Source organism: Brachypodium distachyon, chromosome 2, assembly GCF_000005505.3.
Source record: "Brachypodium distachyon strain Bd21 chromosome 2, Brachypodium_distachyon_v3.0, whole genome shotgun sequence".
In the NCBI taxonomy this organism is placed as follows: Eukaryota; Viridiplantae; Streptophyta; class Magnoliopsida; order Poales; family Poaceae; genus Brachypodium; species Brachypodium distachyon.
In genome coordinates, this window is record NC_016132.3 from 57,226,735 (window position 1) to 57,240,130 (window position 13,396).

Sequence of the window (13,396 nt, forward strand, 5' to 3'; positions counted from 1 at the left end):
ATGGATCCGGACATTCAAGCGTGACAGCAAAAGGAGATCCATGTACTACCAGGACTCGAAATGCCAAGAAGAAAAGGACAAAGCACAAAATTTGAATCCAGAAATAGCAATGAAGAAATTTACTCACAAACAGCAACAAGAATCTAGATACTAATGACATTCATAATGGCCTCGAAAAAACAAATATAGTATCCATTGTTAAGTGCTAGCTAGGGTGTTACAGCTACATGGTCTGCTTATATGAGTTACCAAGTTAACTGCAATAACTAGCTGCATAAAATCACGTACATGAGTGCACTGGAGCACCAACATACTGTATATAAACTATCACAACTTCATGAAGATCAACCCAGAGTAACTGTTTGCTCATACTCAAGACAATTGTGCAGCTGCATTATGCAAGTAGGACTTTTACTCGTTTAATTTCCATCTTCCAATGACGCGGTGAACAAGGGAACATATTGAAAATAACGAGACATGCCGTTCCCGTACAAGCCAAGCTGATGATCAGATCCAAATTCATATATAAAACACGACTCTCTGCAATCCATTTCATAGGAAATCAGTGTGTTCTTGTCACCACAAACTATGAATATCGTATTGCGCTCCGGGTGGAATGAGATAAAATTGTATTCATATGCTCTATAGTTTATTCCTAACAGTTGTGAGCATTTGACATTGTGCTTCAAGGTCCATTTTGCGCTATTGTAGTCCTCAAGAGCCCAGACTGATAATTCACCATCAGAACCAGCGGTACAAGCTGCAAAATACAACTGCCCCTGTGATAGGAAAATATCAATTCTAGGGTCATCATAGTGTGGTGGCACAGTAATACTCCTATGAAATGGATTATCAATAAGCCGCCAATTATTTCCTTCCACGTCAACGGCTACTACCAAATCCTCAAAGGCAGCCAAATGCAGGGTCGCATTAAAGAAAACAGCACTTGAAAGGCTGCATCTTGTAGGGCACGCGGCGGATGATGTCGACGAGCACGTCGTCGGGGAGCTTGGAGACCGGGCAACCCTCCAGGCCCTTCTTCTTCTTCCTGGAGCCCCGCGCCATTGCAGTCCCTGGAGCCAATTTTGAGGGGAGGGGGCAATCTGCGGATCGGAACGGAAGAGGAAAAGTTGTTACAGATTAATCCCATCAAAGATCAGGGGAGCGTGAGGGGAGAGAGGATCTACCAATTGCTGGGTGTGCGAACTGCGAACCGAGGAATGGCCAGAGCGGCGGGCGTTGGGTGGATGTGCGCCGGCGATCGAGGGTTCGTATGCGCCGCGGCGGAGGCGGCAAGAGATGATAGGCGCCTGGGCTTTTTTACCTGGGCCGTAGGAGTCGAAATGCGGAAGTGCACAAGTCAAGTGCTCTCATCCTCTCAAAAAAAAATGTCGAAGTGCTCTCTCGGTCTCTGCGTTTCATTATTCGCTCAAAAAATAAGTCTACGTTTCATTCAGATTTTGAACCTCCTTTTGATCAAAGATATACGAATGACGGATCCATTTTGACTCTGAAGAATTATGTTGTAACTTTTCGTTGTATCAGGCTCTTAGGACATCTCCAAGAACCCCAAAATTCTTCCCATTTGTCCAAATCTGTCCATACGAGAGTCCAAGAACAAAATACACGATCCAATTGGAACCTCCATTTGTCCAAAAGTGGTCCACACTCCCATTTTTTCCCAAATTTGGGAAGAGTATGAGGACTCCCCATTTGTGCAAAACTCATCCAAAATTTGTCCACTTGTCTTTTTGGCTCACGTGTCAAAAACTCATGAAGAAATAAATGAGAATTGCCATTGGACAACTTGATATTTTCTAGTCCAAAGACCCCTCAAATGGACAAATGAGAAGTACAAATGGAGGCTTACCCTTGGAGATGCCCTATTTGCCGGGTTTTATTTCAGTTTATCCGCTCATTTATACTACTACCTCCGTTCCGAAAAAGATGTCTGAAATTTGTTTAAATTTGAATGTATCTAGACGCTAAAACATGTCAGATATATCCATATTTTGAAAAATTTGAGACATCCTTTTTATGACTGAGGTAGCATGCTCCTCGAATCAGTCATGAATATTTTTGCAAAGACCAGAGCGAGAAGTTGCGATGTGCAGTCTGCGCTCTGCACGGGCGCGACCAAAGAAAGTCAGACGTGTACTTGAAGTTGCGATCTGCACGAGCAAAGACCAACGGAAGTCAGACGTATACGTAATGAATGTCAACGCCCTCCTATAAGCTTAATTGTCGTTTCTACAAATCTCCAAGTATAGATTAGCACCCAAAAAAGATTTGTCTCATCGTTTATGCAAAAAGTCGTTTAACAGCAGAGCAGCGACAAGGTGCAAACGGAACGAACGTGCAGACACATCAGTGATCAGCCAGTTCGTCGGAATTCATACCACAGACAACATCAAAACACTGAAAATTCTGGAAGCGTGAATTGATCAAGCAGACACAACAGAGGGACCACATTAAGTTGGAGTAAAACAAACAGCTGTTCATAATAGAACTACGGAGTACATCAAGGGCTTGACAGTAGCATCGTGCAAAGTCCTGGAACAGCACTGCCATACACTACAAATAAGCTGTCGAGCAACTTTATAACGCCCATGGCATTCTTCAGTCAGCTGTCTGTACTGTACACCTCAGAATTCATCTCACACCAACCAAATAAGCGCGAATAAATGGATCAAATCAGAACATTTCAAGTTGGAAGTGCAAAACCAGATATAGCTTTTCATAGTACTATCTGTCTTCGAAGGGCTTGACAGTAGTAGTAGTTTGCAAACTCCTACTCGTATTTACATCACAGTATTATCACGGTTCGAGCAGAAATGGCGAAAAAACTGAACCAAAACGGAACAAATAACGAAGCGAACTGCGAATCTCCATCGCGTCTGATCTTCCGAACGTTCGTAGGATCTAGAAATCGAAGCCGCCGCCATCGTCGAACCCTGCGTCGTATCCGGCGTCGTACCCGGACGACGAGTCGGAGATCATGTCGCCGATGAGGAGCCCGCCGAGCGCGCCTCCGAGCAGACCGGCGCCGAGGCCCATCCCCATGCCGCTCTTCTTCGGCGGCTTCACGGCTTGCTGCTGGTACCCTCCGTACTGCGGCTGCTGCGGCGGGTACCCGTAGCCGTACCCGCCTTGCGGCGGCGCGGGCGGGTAGCCGTACCCGGCCGGCTGCTGGGCTGGGTACCCGTAGCCGTACTGCGGCGGCGGGGCTCCGTAAGGAGCGCCTGTGCTGGGTCCGGCTGCCGCGGGGTAGGCGGTGACTGGCTCCCCCGCCTTCGCCGGCTTTCCCGCGGGCGGGTAGCCCGACGGTGGAGGGTAAGCCGTGGATGACTCACCTGCCTTCCCAGCTGGTGGGTAGCCCGAGGGAGGCGGGTAAGCCGCGGCTGCCCCATCAGCTTTCGCCGCCGGTGGGTAGGCGGATGGAGGCGGGTAGGCATCTGCTTTGCCTGCCGGTGGGTAGGCGGATGGAGGAGGGTAGGCGTCGGCCTTGGCTGCTGGCGGGTACCCTGAGTGAGGCGGGTAGGCGGCCGCCGGCGGGTACGCTGATTGAGGCTGCGCGTACCCGGCCTGACCAGCGCCACCAGCATAGGCGGCGGCCTGGGTGACCTCGCCGAGCTTGTACGAAAAATTCAACACACCCTGGGGCTTGCCGGATCCCATCTTACGGACCTGGTATGCGACGAACTTGACGGGGACGGGGCCCTCGGGGGCGCCGGAGAGGAGCTCGGAGAGCGGGATGTGGACCTCGCCGACGTCGCGGTCGCCGAACGCGCGCTCGGCGCGGAGGAGGACGTGGAGCGACCCCGCGGCGTTGGCCGGGACGGTGAACCGCAGCGTGGCGTTCCAGGTCGGGTTGCGCCCCCCCGCGCGGTCGGCGGCGACGCGCTGCCGCGAGCGCGGGTCGCCGGAGAGCGAGACGACGGCGTAGACCTCCATCTTGGAGAGCAGGTTCACGTCCTTGAGATCCTTCCCCGATATCAGGGTCAGCTCCAGCGCCCTCTGCGCCATGGCGTCGACTGCTGGAAGATCTCCCTGGCGAATTGGTGGTGGGAGGGGGAGAAGACGGCGATTTGGGTTTTCTGATCAGGTCAAGAACAGATCTGGATTGCTGTGAATTCGAAGACTTGCGAGATTGTTTGGACGAAACAAGTTCCACGGATTATATAAGGACGGGAGAACCCAAGGGGGGGTTGCGCGGATATTTCTCCCACGCGCTTGCTTGATCCATCAGACTGATCCGTGGGACTCGTTTCTCTTGGCCCGGCGTGTCAGTGAGCTGTGTAGAGACAGAGTCCGGGTCCTTCTCGAATGCGCGTCATCCTCAGGCGGTAGCGACACGTGGAGGATAACTTGACTAGCGGTTCTCAGCATGTATGACACGTGGTCCCCGCGTACGATATGGGTCCCATGTGTCAGGGGAGTTGTGCTATGACTTCGGTTGCCCTACGCGGCGGCTCTTTGCGTGCGAATCTTCTGCGCCGTGCGCGGTCTAGTCACGTCAGTAGGGTCCACGCGTCAGTGAGCCTCAACGGACGACGTCTTCCGGTGCGACATCTTTTTCCGCGAGTGGAGGAGATTTTCCGGGGCATTGACGACGTACACCGTGTGGGCGATGCTTCCCGGCGAATCTGGGCCGTCGCGAGTGGCGGCGGACGGCGGTAGGCGAAGGTTTGTTTATTCTAGTATTCTAGGAATCGTCGGAATGGACTGCTCTGTCTCTAGAGAAAAGAAAACTACTCCGAAAAGTGATGGAAGGAAATGGAAGAGCCGGCCGGAGACGCGTGACCCCTCTCCTCCTCCACGCGGGCAGAACGCTGCTTCTCCATCCGTTGTGCGCACGCACTGAGCATTTTGAGAGGTTCCTCTTTGCATCGAGGAAGAAAGCGGAAAGGAAACCCAAATAATCCTCGTCGTGCTACGTAGGTCCAACTATTTTGCTTTTGGACCTTGCCGAAAGGAAACAAGACCCCTTTTCTTTCGAGTAGTGGAACTGTAACTGTGCAAATAATTACCCAACGACGGCCCAGCTGATACTTAGGGTGGATCTAACTCTTGTTTGCTCATGGGCTCATGGCAGACCGACCGTTGATGACAATCGCATGACAAAGGTGCCGTTGACCGCCAATCCATTACTGGAGCAAGATCCACCTGTTGGAGTTGACCTCTGTTATAAAAGTTTCATAGAGACACCAAATAATGTTAGTCGCTTTTAAAAAGAGAAAAGTACTTCGTCCCTCAACTTGTCGGAAAGTTCGTTTTTCGTCGCTCAAAAAAATTTCGTACTTTTTTCGTCCCACAATTTTCAAAACCGGACATTTTTAGCCCCTCAGTACATCCAAAGTGGTTTTCCTAGCTACGTGTCTGGTTTTCGCGTAGTTTTTTAACTTATTTTTTTTCAATCAAGATATGGCTGATGCAGATGGAGGAGAAGTACAAATAGTGCCTGGACGAGATCCAAAGCACAACGACGGCCAATTTCAACAGCCTCAACGGTCACGGGATTAAGTGCAAACCGGACACGTGGCTAGACAAACCGCTTCGGATAGCTTTAAGGACTAAAAATGTTCGGTTTTGAAAGTTGAGGTATGAAAAAAGTACGAATTGGTTTTGAGGGACGAGAAATGAATTTTTCGACAAGTTGAGGGATGAAAAAGGTACTTTTCTCTTTTTAAAAAGGTTGCGTTCTATGATGCTTTGATGGGGATAGTTTCTTTCCCAACGTACATAAATCAAACTAAAGTCTAGCTACGTGCTCATCCCGGTAATATTGTTGTCTTCGAAGTTGTTCTGTAGAAAGTTTGACTTCTTGAGTCATGATGCCCTCGAGCGATTTTTTTGAAAAAGGCGATGCCGCTTCGTAGAAATATCAGCGATGATGGTAATTGACGATTACTTATGCATTTTTAGCTCTGTGTTTCTTTCTTCTGGCGGTAACATTTGTTGTGTTGAAAAAATAGGGTGTGGTTATATCTCGGGCGCTTGATTTTAAGCAAAAGGCTTAAATTTGAGTCAACAAAAATCGAAGCTGTTGGATTGGTATTTGGAAGCCATTCCACTCTCCTCTTTACATTGTTCGTTCCGAATCTTAAAGCATAAAGCATATCCAATGGTTGAGAAATCGTTCAATGGACTTGTCTCTGACTAAAAGTCAGACGACTTAGATATAGCAAATCCGGAAAGATTATCTGCGAGCAACTTGATATGATGCCTGAAATATGGCAAAACAACATGTATCCGTGATTTCTATATTATGCCGTTGACGTGGGTTGTGTATAATTGTGCAAAACTACTCCAAAATTCTAGAGTGGCATGTGTTTTTTTTATTAAAAAAAAACTAGCTAGCCACCTAACAAAACCATACTCTTGTCCCTTAAGTGTGTAGGTTGACATAATCACTCCACCAACAATGATTAGTTGCGGGTCTTAAGAGAATTTGAGACGATATGGTGCATTGAGATTTGGAAAATAGCAGAAACTTAGCATCAGTATGGGATCATCAAGCATGTCCCTTCTCTCAGAGCACTAGGCTAGTTATCACCATCGGAGCGTATCTTGTCTGGACGATCTGTATTCTTTTGCACCCGTGGAATGACTTTGGCCGTGACATAACCTTTCCTCCGCGGATGATCCTATCCATGACGATTGTTCATCTTCCTTCCCAGGATCATTTGCTTAACGCGTTTTTAGGTGTCACTCAACGTTCTAGAGTGACCAGCGGTTCCTTCCACAACGGCTCAGGTTGTTTCTCAAAAAGAAAAAACATAGCCATCGCAACGTAATAAGAAGAAGAAAAAAAAGACCCGAAATAAAGAGGTCAAAACGAGAAACCGAGAAGAAAAACGTGCCCCGGTCCAGACATGCATGGGGACGCAAACGAAGCGAGGGAGCTAGCATTTCTTTTCTTTTCTTTTTCTTCTTTTGAGCCCGAGCGCGACTCGACAGACACGACAGGTTGGCGCCTCGCCGGTAAAATCCGCCTTTATGTTAGACAAAACGGAGCACGAACCACACCTCCCAGCGTCCCCCGCCCCCGCACAAGAGCGGAAGAGCCAGAGAGCCAGACCTGACCGCCTCGCTCCCAGGAGCCACGAGCCGCGGCACCCCGGCCCCTTTCCGCCTCGTCGCCTCGCGCGCCGCCGCCGCCATGGGCGCGGCGGAGGAGCCGTCGCAGATGCGGCGGGCGATGGTGGACACGCTCGCGGGCGCCATCTCCGGGGGCATCTCCCGCACCGTCACCTCCCCCCTCGACGTCATCAAAATCCGCTTCCAGGTCACCCCGACCCCCACAGAATCCCAGCTATTATTACTCCGTACTGGCCCGTCCTTTGCTCAATTCGTAGCCGTAGCTACAGTTTATAAGGTCGGGCGATTGCCGATTTGGTTTATTTGTGAGAAATTTTGTTTGGCTGGTGGTCGCGGGGATTGTGTGTGTGCTGGATGGCTGCTATCCCCGTGGATTTGCGATTGCATTGTTCATCTGCAGGAAATTGGGGTTGAGGAGTATGAGGGAGGTGTGTGTGTGTTTGTTGCTTGATCGTGGGGAAGCTATCTGGTTCGATGGAAGCTGGAAATGGATTTCGCGATACCTTTGAAGGGATGAGAAGCACATGCCCTTAATTTAGCTAGTAGGGTGGGAGTAATTTCGAATAATGTTAGTGTTATTTGGATTTATAGATGCAATTTTTGGTTGTTTAGCTTACCTGCACATAACTATTTATTACCATGATGTATTGGAGCCTTGAGCATTAACTTAGTTTGATCCTAACAATTTTTTTTATCATGGCCTCATGATGAATTTTGATGGCTGGAGATACTGTTTCAATCAGTATTTCTGGTAGCATACTTTGCTAAACTGCTATATGCTTAACTTATCTAATGACGATATTGCTTGCACTTAGGATTTCTCTGGAAGGAAAATGTCGCGTTATAACTGCTGTATTAACCCTTGTTGATACCTATGATCTTCCTCCTGTTTTGTGCTCTGGATTTATCCATTCTTGCTCTCACTTTTTATTACTTCCCATTTGTGGTTTGTCAGCCCTTGATGATGCAAATATCTATCTATTTATCATGGCTTTTGACCTATATGTAAATGCTCAATATTACATCAACAATTTTTTTTGTTCCACAACATTATTACAAACATTGATGAGCTTCTTGAGAATGAAATTTACTTTAGTTAGTGACATTAATGATTACACACGTTATGTGGCAGAATATTTTCCACATGTCTTCTCCACTATGTTGAGGACTTCTTTCTCTAAATATCAGTCTTAAATCGCATAACTGTGGCAGAATATTTTCCACATTCTTTTGGATATTCAGAGCTTCCTCAATGTCTCCTGCAGGTTCAATTAGAGCCCACAGCCTCGTGGGGTGCACTTCGGAGGGATGTCTATGGACCTTCCAAGTACACTGGACTTATGCAAGCAACTAAAGATATTCTCCGAGAGGAAGGTTTGCCGGTATCTGCTTTTCTTCAAACATTTCTCAACTCATGCTATTTAGACAGAACTGTGCATCCACTGTTGATCAAGAGATTGCATGCTGACATTATGTGATTTTATCATGCTAAATACCAGCTTTAATAGATAGATGTGAGGTTTCTTCTGTGAATTACTGAATTTTATCACGCCGTAAAGCCAAGCCAGACACGAAAGCATGTCAGAGGTGACCGTTACACTCATGTTAGCTGTATATTCTGCTAACGTTATCTAGTAAGTTTGGACTGTCTGCCAATCCTGAGTCTCATTACACCATAGTTAGTTGCTCAGTATGATCCAGAGATATATAATGCACTGTTGTGTAAATAACCACCCCATCTGTACACCTTTTGTCAACTTGCTTATCCTAATTTCTGGTATACTTCGTAGTTCTTGCCTGAGTCCAGTTACTCCAGTAAGGGATGTACTCATGTCGGATATTTGCAGTCCAATGGCTCTTTGGTGAGGATAGTCCGGTCCCATAGTCAGTCTGGAACGTTGCACTCTATTATCATCAAATCTTGAGTTTCAAGTCGTGGAAGTATCGACTATTGAGCTTATACAACCCTAGATTTAGTGGATGATCTGATTTTTGGTAGGACCTGAATTTGGTATAGTCTTCATATTCTTAATATTACAGCAAAAATATTACAGAATGATGAGCACAATTTACATACAATTGATACTAGCAATTCAAATGACTAATAATCCCTCCATCCCTTGTTGTATAAACAACAATAGGTTGTCTCTCAAACTGAGCATTTCTATAAAAAATGACTAAGCCATTATGGGTCTATCTCTTGGCACAATGAAGTAGATAAAATATCATATATCTCAATGTCTGTTACCTAAAACAAATGAAAAAAAAGGCAGCTACATATATTACTGGGATACTCTTCTCCACCAATATATCAAATGGCTTGTTGTACCTGAACATAGTGTTAAGACTTAAGATTTTTTTTCCTTGTATTAGGAGATGTCATTGGCTGCTTTCTTTTCAGAACTATTTTTTGAGTATATTCAGGAACATATTTCTATTCTGATATCTGCTTTGCTTCTTTTTCGCCCCTGTACTTCTTTAGTTCATCTACCTTGGCTTTGTTCGTGCTCTCTGTTTGATGTCATTGGGTGATCTTTCAGGGATTCTGGAGAGGAAATGTTCCGGCCTTGTTTATGTATATGCCATATACAGCTATACAGTTCACTGTTCTACACAAGCTAAAAACATTTGCATCTGGTTCATCAAGAACAGGTATGCCGTTTCAGCTTGGCTCAATGGTCTAGATTGAAATATGAATTACAGAGGTCACCCTTGAATCTTATTTTATTGGAAACACTTGGCTGGTCTTTTCTTTTTTCCACACTTTGTGCAATTCATCTCAATGCAATGATAAAAATATTCGTATCCATGTTTCAGAATTAAGCTTTTTATTATACTGTCTTGCATCGCTGTAGTCCTTATCTGATCTATTATCTCTTCCCAGAGGATCATCTGCACTTAAGTCCATACTTATCCTACGTAAGCGGGGCTCTGGCAGGATGTGCAGCAACAGTAGGGTCATATCCATTTGACCTTCTCAGAACTATTCTTGCATCACAGGGTGAACCAAAGGTAAATCCAATATTATCTCCGGTTTCCAACATTTTGGTTCTTCGATGTGTGAATACTTGTTACGAACTTATGGTGCCACTGGATTGGTTTTGCAAAACTGTAGTTAGATTCTTGGTCATCTTTATTTACTTTGGAGTGCTTGCAGTACTCAGTACTCACTTTACTGATGACATGGAATTATCATCATTCAATCATGCTTGAAGTTGAATCAGTTCTTTTCCTTAATGTAACATTCAGTTTCATTTTCAATACAGATGACTGTTGCACGTTTTTGGTTTTGTAATGCAGCTCAAGCTTCTTTTTTATTCACTTCTGTCAAATGTCTACTGCTTGGACAAGACTGCTTGGATGATATTCTTAACAATTCTTATCATATCATACTAATTTTTTTTTGCTGATTCACAGATTTGTACTTTGTTTTCTCTATATAGGTTTACCCCAATATGCGGTCTGCACTTGTTGATATAATTCAAACTCGTGGTGTTCGAGGGCTTTATGCTGGTCTAACTCCAACTCTTGTTGAAATCATACCATATGCTGGCCTGCAGTTTGGCTCATATGACACTTTCAAACGTTCGATGATGGTAAATGCTAAACTAATAAGCTCACATTTGTACATGTACCTAACATGATGACTTGGAGGTTTTTTATAGATGATCAGGTCCCATAATCATATTAGGCAGTGTTGTCTCTTATCTTACTTTGATAACCATTCTAAAAATGGGGTTTTTGAGGCACATGGAGTGTACATTTTAAAACCTAGAGTTTATAGTGGCAATGAGAAACTACTGGCGATGTGACAGTTTTTGTCCACCATGCTGGATAGGAAACATGTTTTTGGCTCTTAACTTTTGATTGGTATAGGTTCCTGTGAATATTGGTTATGCTTAAGCTTCCCTGTGTGCACCCTTTTCCGTGCAGTCATGGAATAGATACAGATATGGAAGTGAGGAGGACGACTCAGCATCAAGCTTCCAGTTATTTCTTTGTGGATTTGCAGCTGGAACATTTTCAAAAGCTGCGTGTCACCCACTTGATGTTGTTAAGAAAAGATTCCAGGTAACCAATCTCGCCTTGAAATTTTACTGATTTTCCATCCACTTGTTTCATCATAAATTCTGATAAAAAGAATCTTGAGCTATATTATGACAGTTAAAAATTGATCATAAATAACTTCAATATTGAGCTTCATGCATTGAATCACTTAACCCGCTTCACGATCTGCATTGAAAACCTAACTTCCAATGAAGTTGGGCTAAGCATATGTCTTTGTCAGAATATCTAAATTCTTATTCTCCCTATTTTTCTCAGGGGCATGTTTTGTGTCAATATGTATGTGCTAACTTGTTGTAGACCTCAGAACCAAACTCTTCTCTTTTAACTTATTATATCACTAGCCTTGGTAACAGCAAATTGACGGGTGCTCGCTCAAGTCAGCACTTGGTCAATTTAGCAGTGTATTGAGATGTGGCTATAAATTACTTGAATACAGTCATGATGTGCTGCTGAGTCCTTTATATATTAATCTGGCTACGTTTTCTCATAAATTATTTTGGATGCATGCGAGGGTAATATTTGTTCCATCATTCACAGATTGAAGGATTAAAACGCCATCCAAGGTATGGGGCGCGGATTGAGAGTAGCACGTACCAGGGCATGTACCATGCTCTAAAAGAGATTGTTGTAAAGGAGGGGGTTGGAGGCCTTTATAAAGGGCTTTTCCCATCTGTGGTGAAATCGGCTCCTGCTGGAGCTGTGACATTTGTGGCATATGAATACATCTCAGACTGGTTAGAGTCAATACTCACGTGAAAGATCTCCTTGCAGCATATTTCTCTCTCGATTATTTTTGTTTTGTCCGAAGTCCTCCACATTTGTATTAGTAAATGGATTTATGTCTGGAAGAGGCTGCAGTTCCTTTGGATCTTGCAGTCAATTCAAGATTTGGGGAGCCTACAAAACCAGCTGGATGATTTATGCTTGTAAGCTTCTTTCGTGGAATTTGAAGGATAACTTAGGTTAACCAAAATAAGCAGCCGAATCGATGATTAAGCATTTGTCCAGTATTTCTACTCAGATAGGCACACCTGTTCCTTTTTAACAGAACATGCTGTACAGTTTTCTTAGATATGCATCATTGTACGTTTGCGAGTTATTGAACCTGAAATTCGTTTGCAGGATAGCTAGCACGGCTGGAATCGAGTGAGTTCTTGTTGGATAAAGGAGGCATTGAGATAGGAGGCATTTGAGATGCCATGATAACAAGTGTCTGCACTATGACCATCATCGAGAGTTGTTTTTTCGGGACCGCAAGGTCAAAGGAGAAGTGCAGACAGTTATTCCTTGAGAGTTGATACCTGTAAAGCCCTACAATAGAGTGCATGCAGTTATTTTGCCATTTCTCTACCTTTTTTTTTGCCCCCATTGCCTAATGGTGCATTTGTTGAGCTGTATAACAGTGAGGCCAAGTAAAACTGACACATAGAGCTTGTTGGTACATGTCAAGAACAGCAGGCATTTTTGTTAGGATATGATTACTGTACCCTCAAGTCTTATGCGCTTGCATTTCACCGATTAATGAGTACCGGTGCTTCTTCTATGTATCAGTAATGTTTCTGCTTAGCGTGCTTCGCGCCAGTTTCTACTATGGAAGCCATTTAGTACACATTTGTTTGCATTGGTTTATCGACATAATCTTTACTTAAAAGAATTACCACGGGTACAGCAATCCCGGCCATGCTGTGCCGACTTGTGTTCTGTTTGAGTGCACCCGTCAGCAACTTCTGCGATGCGATGGCTCGCGTGAGACGGGGAACGTTGTAGTCTCCAGTTCACGTCACTGCGCAGCGAATGTATGAATAGCCTTGTCTCAAATTTACCTAAATATAGATGTATTTATATGTAGTAAAAAATACAAGTAACTCTGATGGGAGGAAGTAGCATTTTTATAGCCATGCGACCACCATGCCATTTCTGAAGTTGGTGGTGGCACACGATTTCTCATCGCCCGGTTAACTCGTTCTTCTAATTTCTAACACAGTGACACATCTCAAAACGAGAAAACCAGAGGCAACGTAAAAAAAAGTTAAAGTCCTCACAATTCTTTTTTTTTAAAGATAGTCCTCCCAAAATAATGTCACCGACTTCTCCTGTTCAATTAAATCCTCAAAAAAGAAAAGAGCTTAAAATCTGCTGTCGTAGCAGGCTGCCAGCAGAAGTCAGAACTGTAAGTAAAGTAAGTACTAACTGATATAAAGGCCCCACGGTGCAGTCCGAGGCAAAC

General features: G+C 44.8%; 3 protein-coding genes across 5 annotated transcripts; 1 reads left to right on the top strand and 2 right to left on the bottom strand.

The window, feature by feature from the left end:
- Positions 1-372: 372 nt before the first annotated feature.
- On the bottom strand, positions 373-2,892 carry LOC104582941. Its single transcript, XM_014898669.2, has 3 exons — positions 2,880-2,892; positions 1,188-1,369; positions 373-1,103 (listed from the first exon to the last, which is right to left on the bottom strand). Exons 1-3 carry the CDS (start codon positions 2,890-2,892, stop codon positions 420-422), a joined length of 879 nt encoding a protein of 292 aa, XP_014754155.1. The 3' UTR covers positions 373-419.
- On the bottom strand, positions 2,472-4,175 carry LOC100843446 (protein SRC2). Its single transcript, XM_003564971.4, has one exon. It carries the CDS (start codon positions 4,024-4,026, stop codon positions 2,923-2,925), a length of 1,104 nt encoding a protein of 367 aa, XP_003565019.1. The 5' UTR covers positions 4,027-4,175; the 3' UTR covers positions 2,472-2,922.
- Positions 4,176-7,042: 2,867 nt separating this feature from the next.
- LOC100843950 (mitochondrial thiamine diphosphate carrier 2) lies at positions 7,043-12,719 on the top strand. Of its 3 annotated transcripts, none has more exons than XR_731039.3 (8): positions 7,043-7,288; positions 8,367-8,483; positions 9,642-9,753; positions 9,986-10,113; positions 10,545-10,697; positions 11,035-11,172; positions 11,707-12,095; positions 12,292-12,719. XR_731039.3 is itself a non-coding variant. In XM_003564972.4 (8 exons), the coding sequence occupies exons 1-8, from the start codon at positions 7,163-7,165 to the stop codon at positions 12,317-12,319; spliced, it is 999 nt and encodes a 332-aa protein (XP_003565020.1). In that variant the 5' UTR covers positions 7,044-7,162; the 3' UTR covers positions 12,320-12,719. The 3 variants fall into 3 exon arrangements, 2 of the variants coding, with proteins under 2 accessions (XP_003565020.1, XP_010232787.1); XM_003564972.4 differs by having other exon boundaries at positions 7,044-7,288; positions 11,707-11,903; XM_010234485.3 differs by having other exon boundaries at positions 7,151-7,288; positions 8,367-8,475; positions 11,707-11,903.
- The last annotated feature ends 677 nt before the right edge of the window (positions 12,720-13,396 follow it).

What these genes read in the sequence shown, in the direction of transcription:
- LOC104582941 (XM_014898669.2), bottom strand. An exon ending in GTTCGCACACCCAGCAATTG is followed by an intron (nt 1,104 to 1,187) that starts GTAGATCCTCTC and finishes TCCGATCCGCAG; the next exon opens with ATTGCCCCCTCCCCTCAAAA.
- LOC100843446 (XM_003564971.4), bottom strand. Translation starts at nt 4,026, where the DNA reads ATGGCGCAGAGGGCGCTGGAGCTGACCCTGATATCGGGGAAGGATCTC.
- LOC100843950 (XM_003564972.4), top strand. Translation starts at nt 7,163, where the DNA reads ATGGGCGCGGCGGAGGAGCCGTCGCAGATGCGGCGGGCGATGGTGGAC. An exon ending in CATCACAGGGTGAACCAAAG is followed by an intron (nt 10,114 to 10,544) that starts GTAAATCCAATA and finishes TTCTCTATATAG; the next exon opens with GTTTACCCCAATATGCGGTC. An exon ending in CTTTCAAACGTTCGATGATG is followed by an intron (nt 10,698 to 11,034) that starts GTAAATGCTAAA and finishes TTTTCCGTGCAG; the next exon opens with TCATGGAATAGATACAGATA.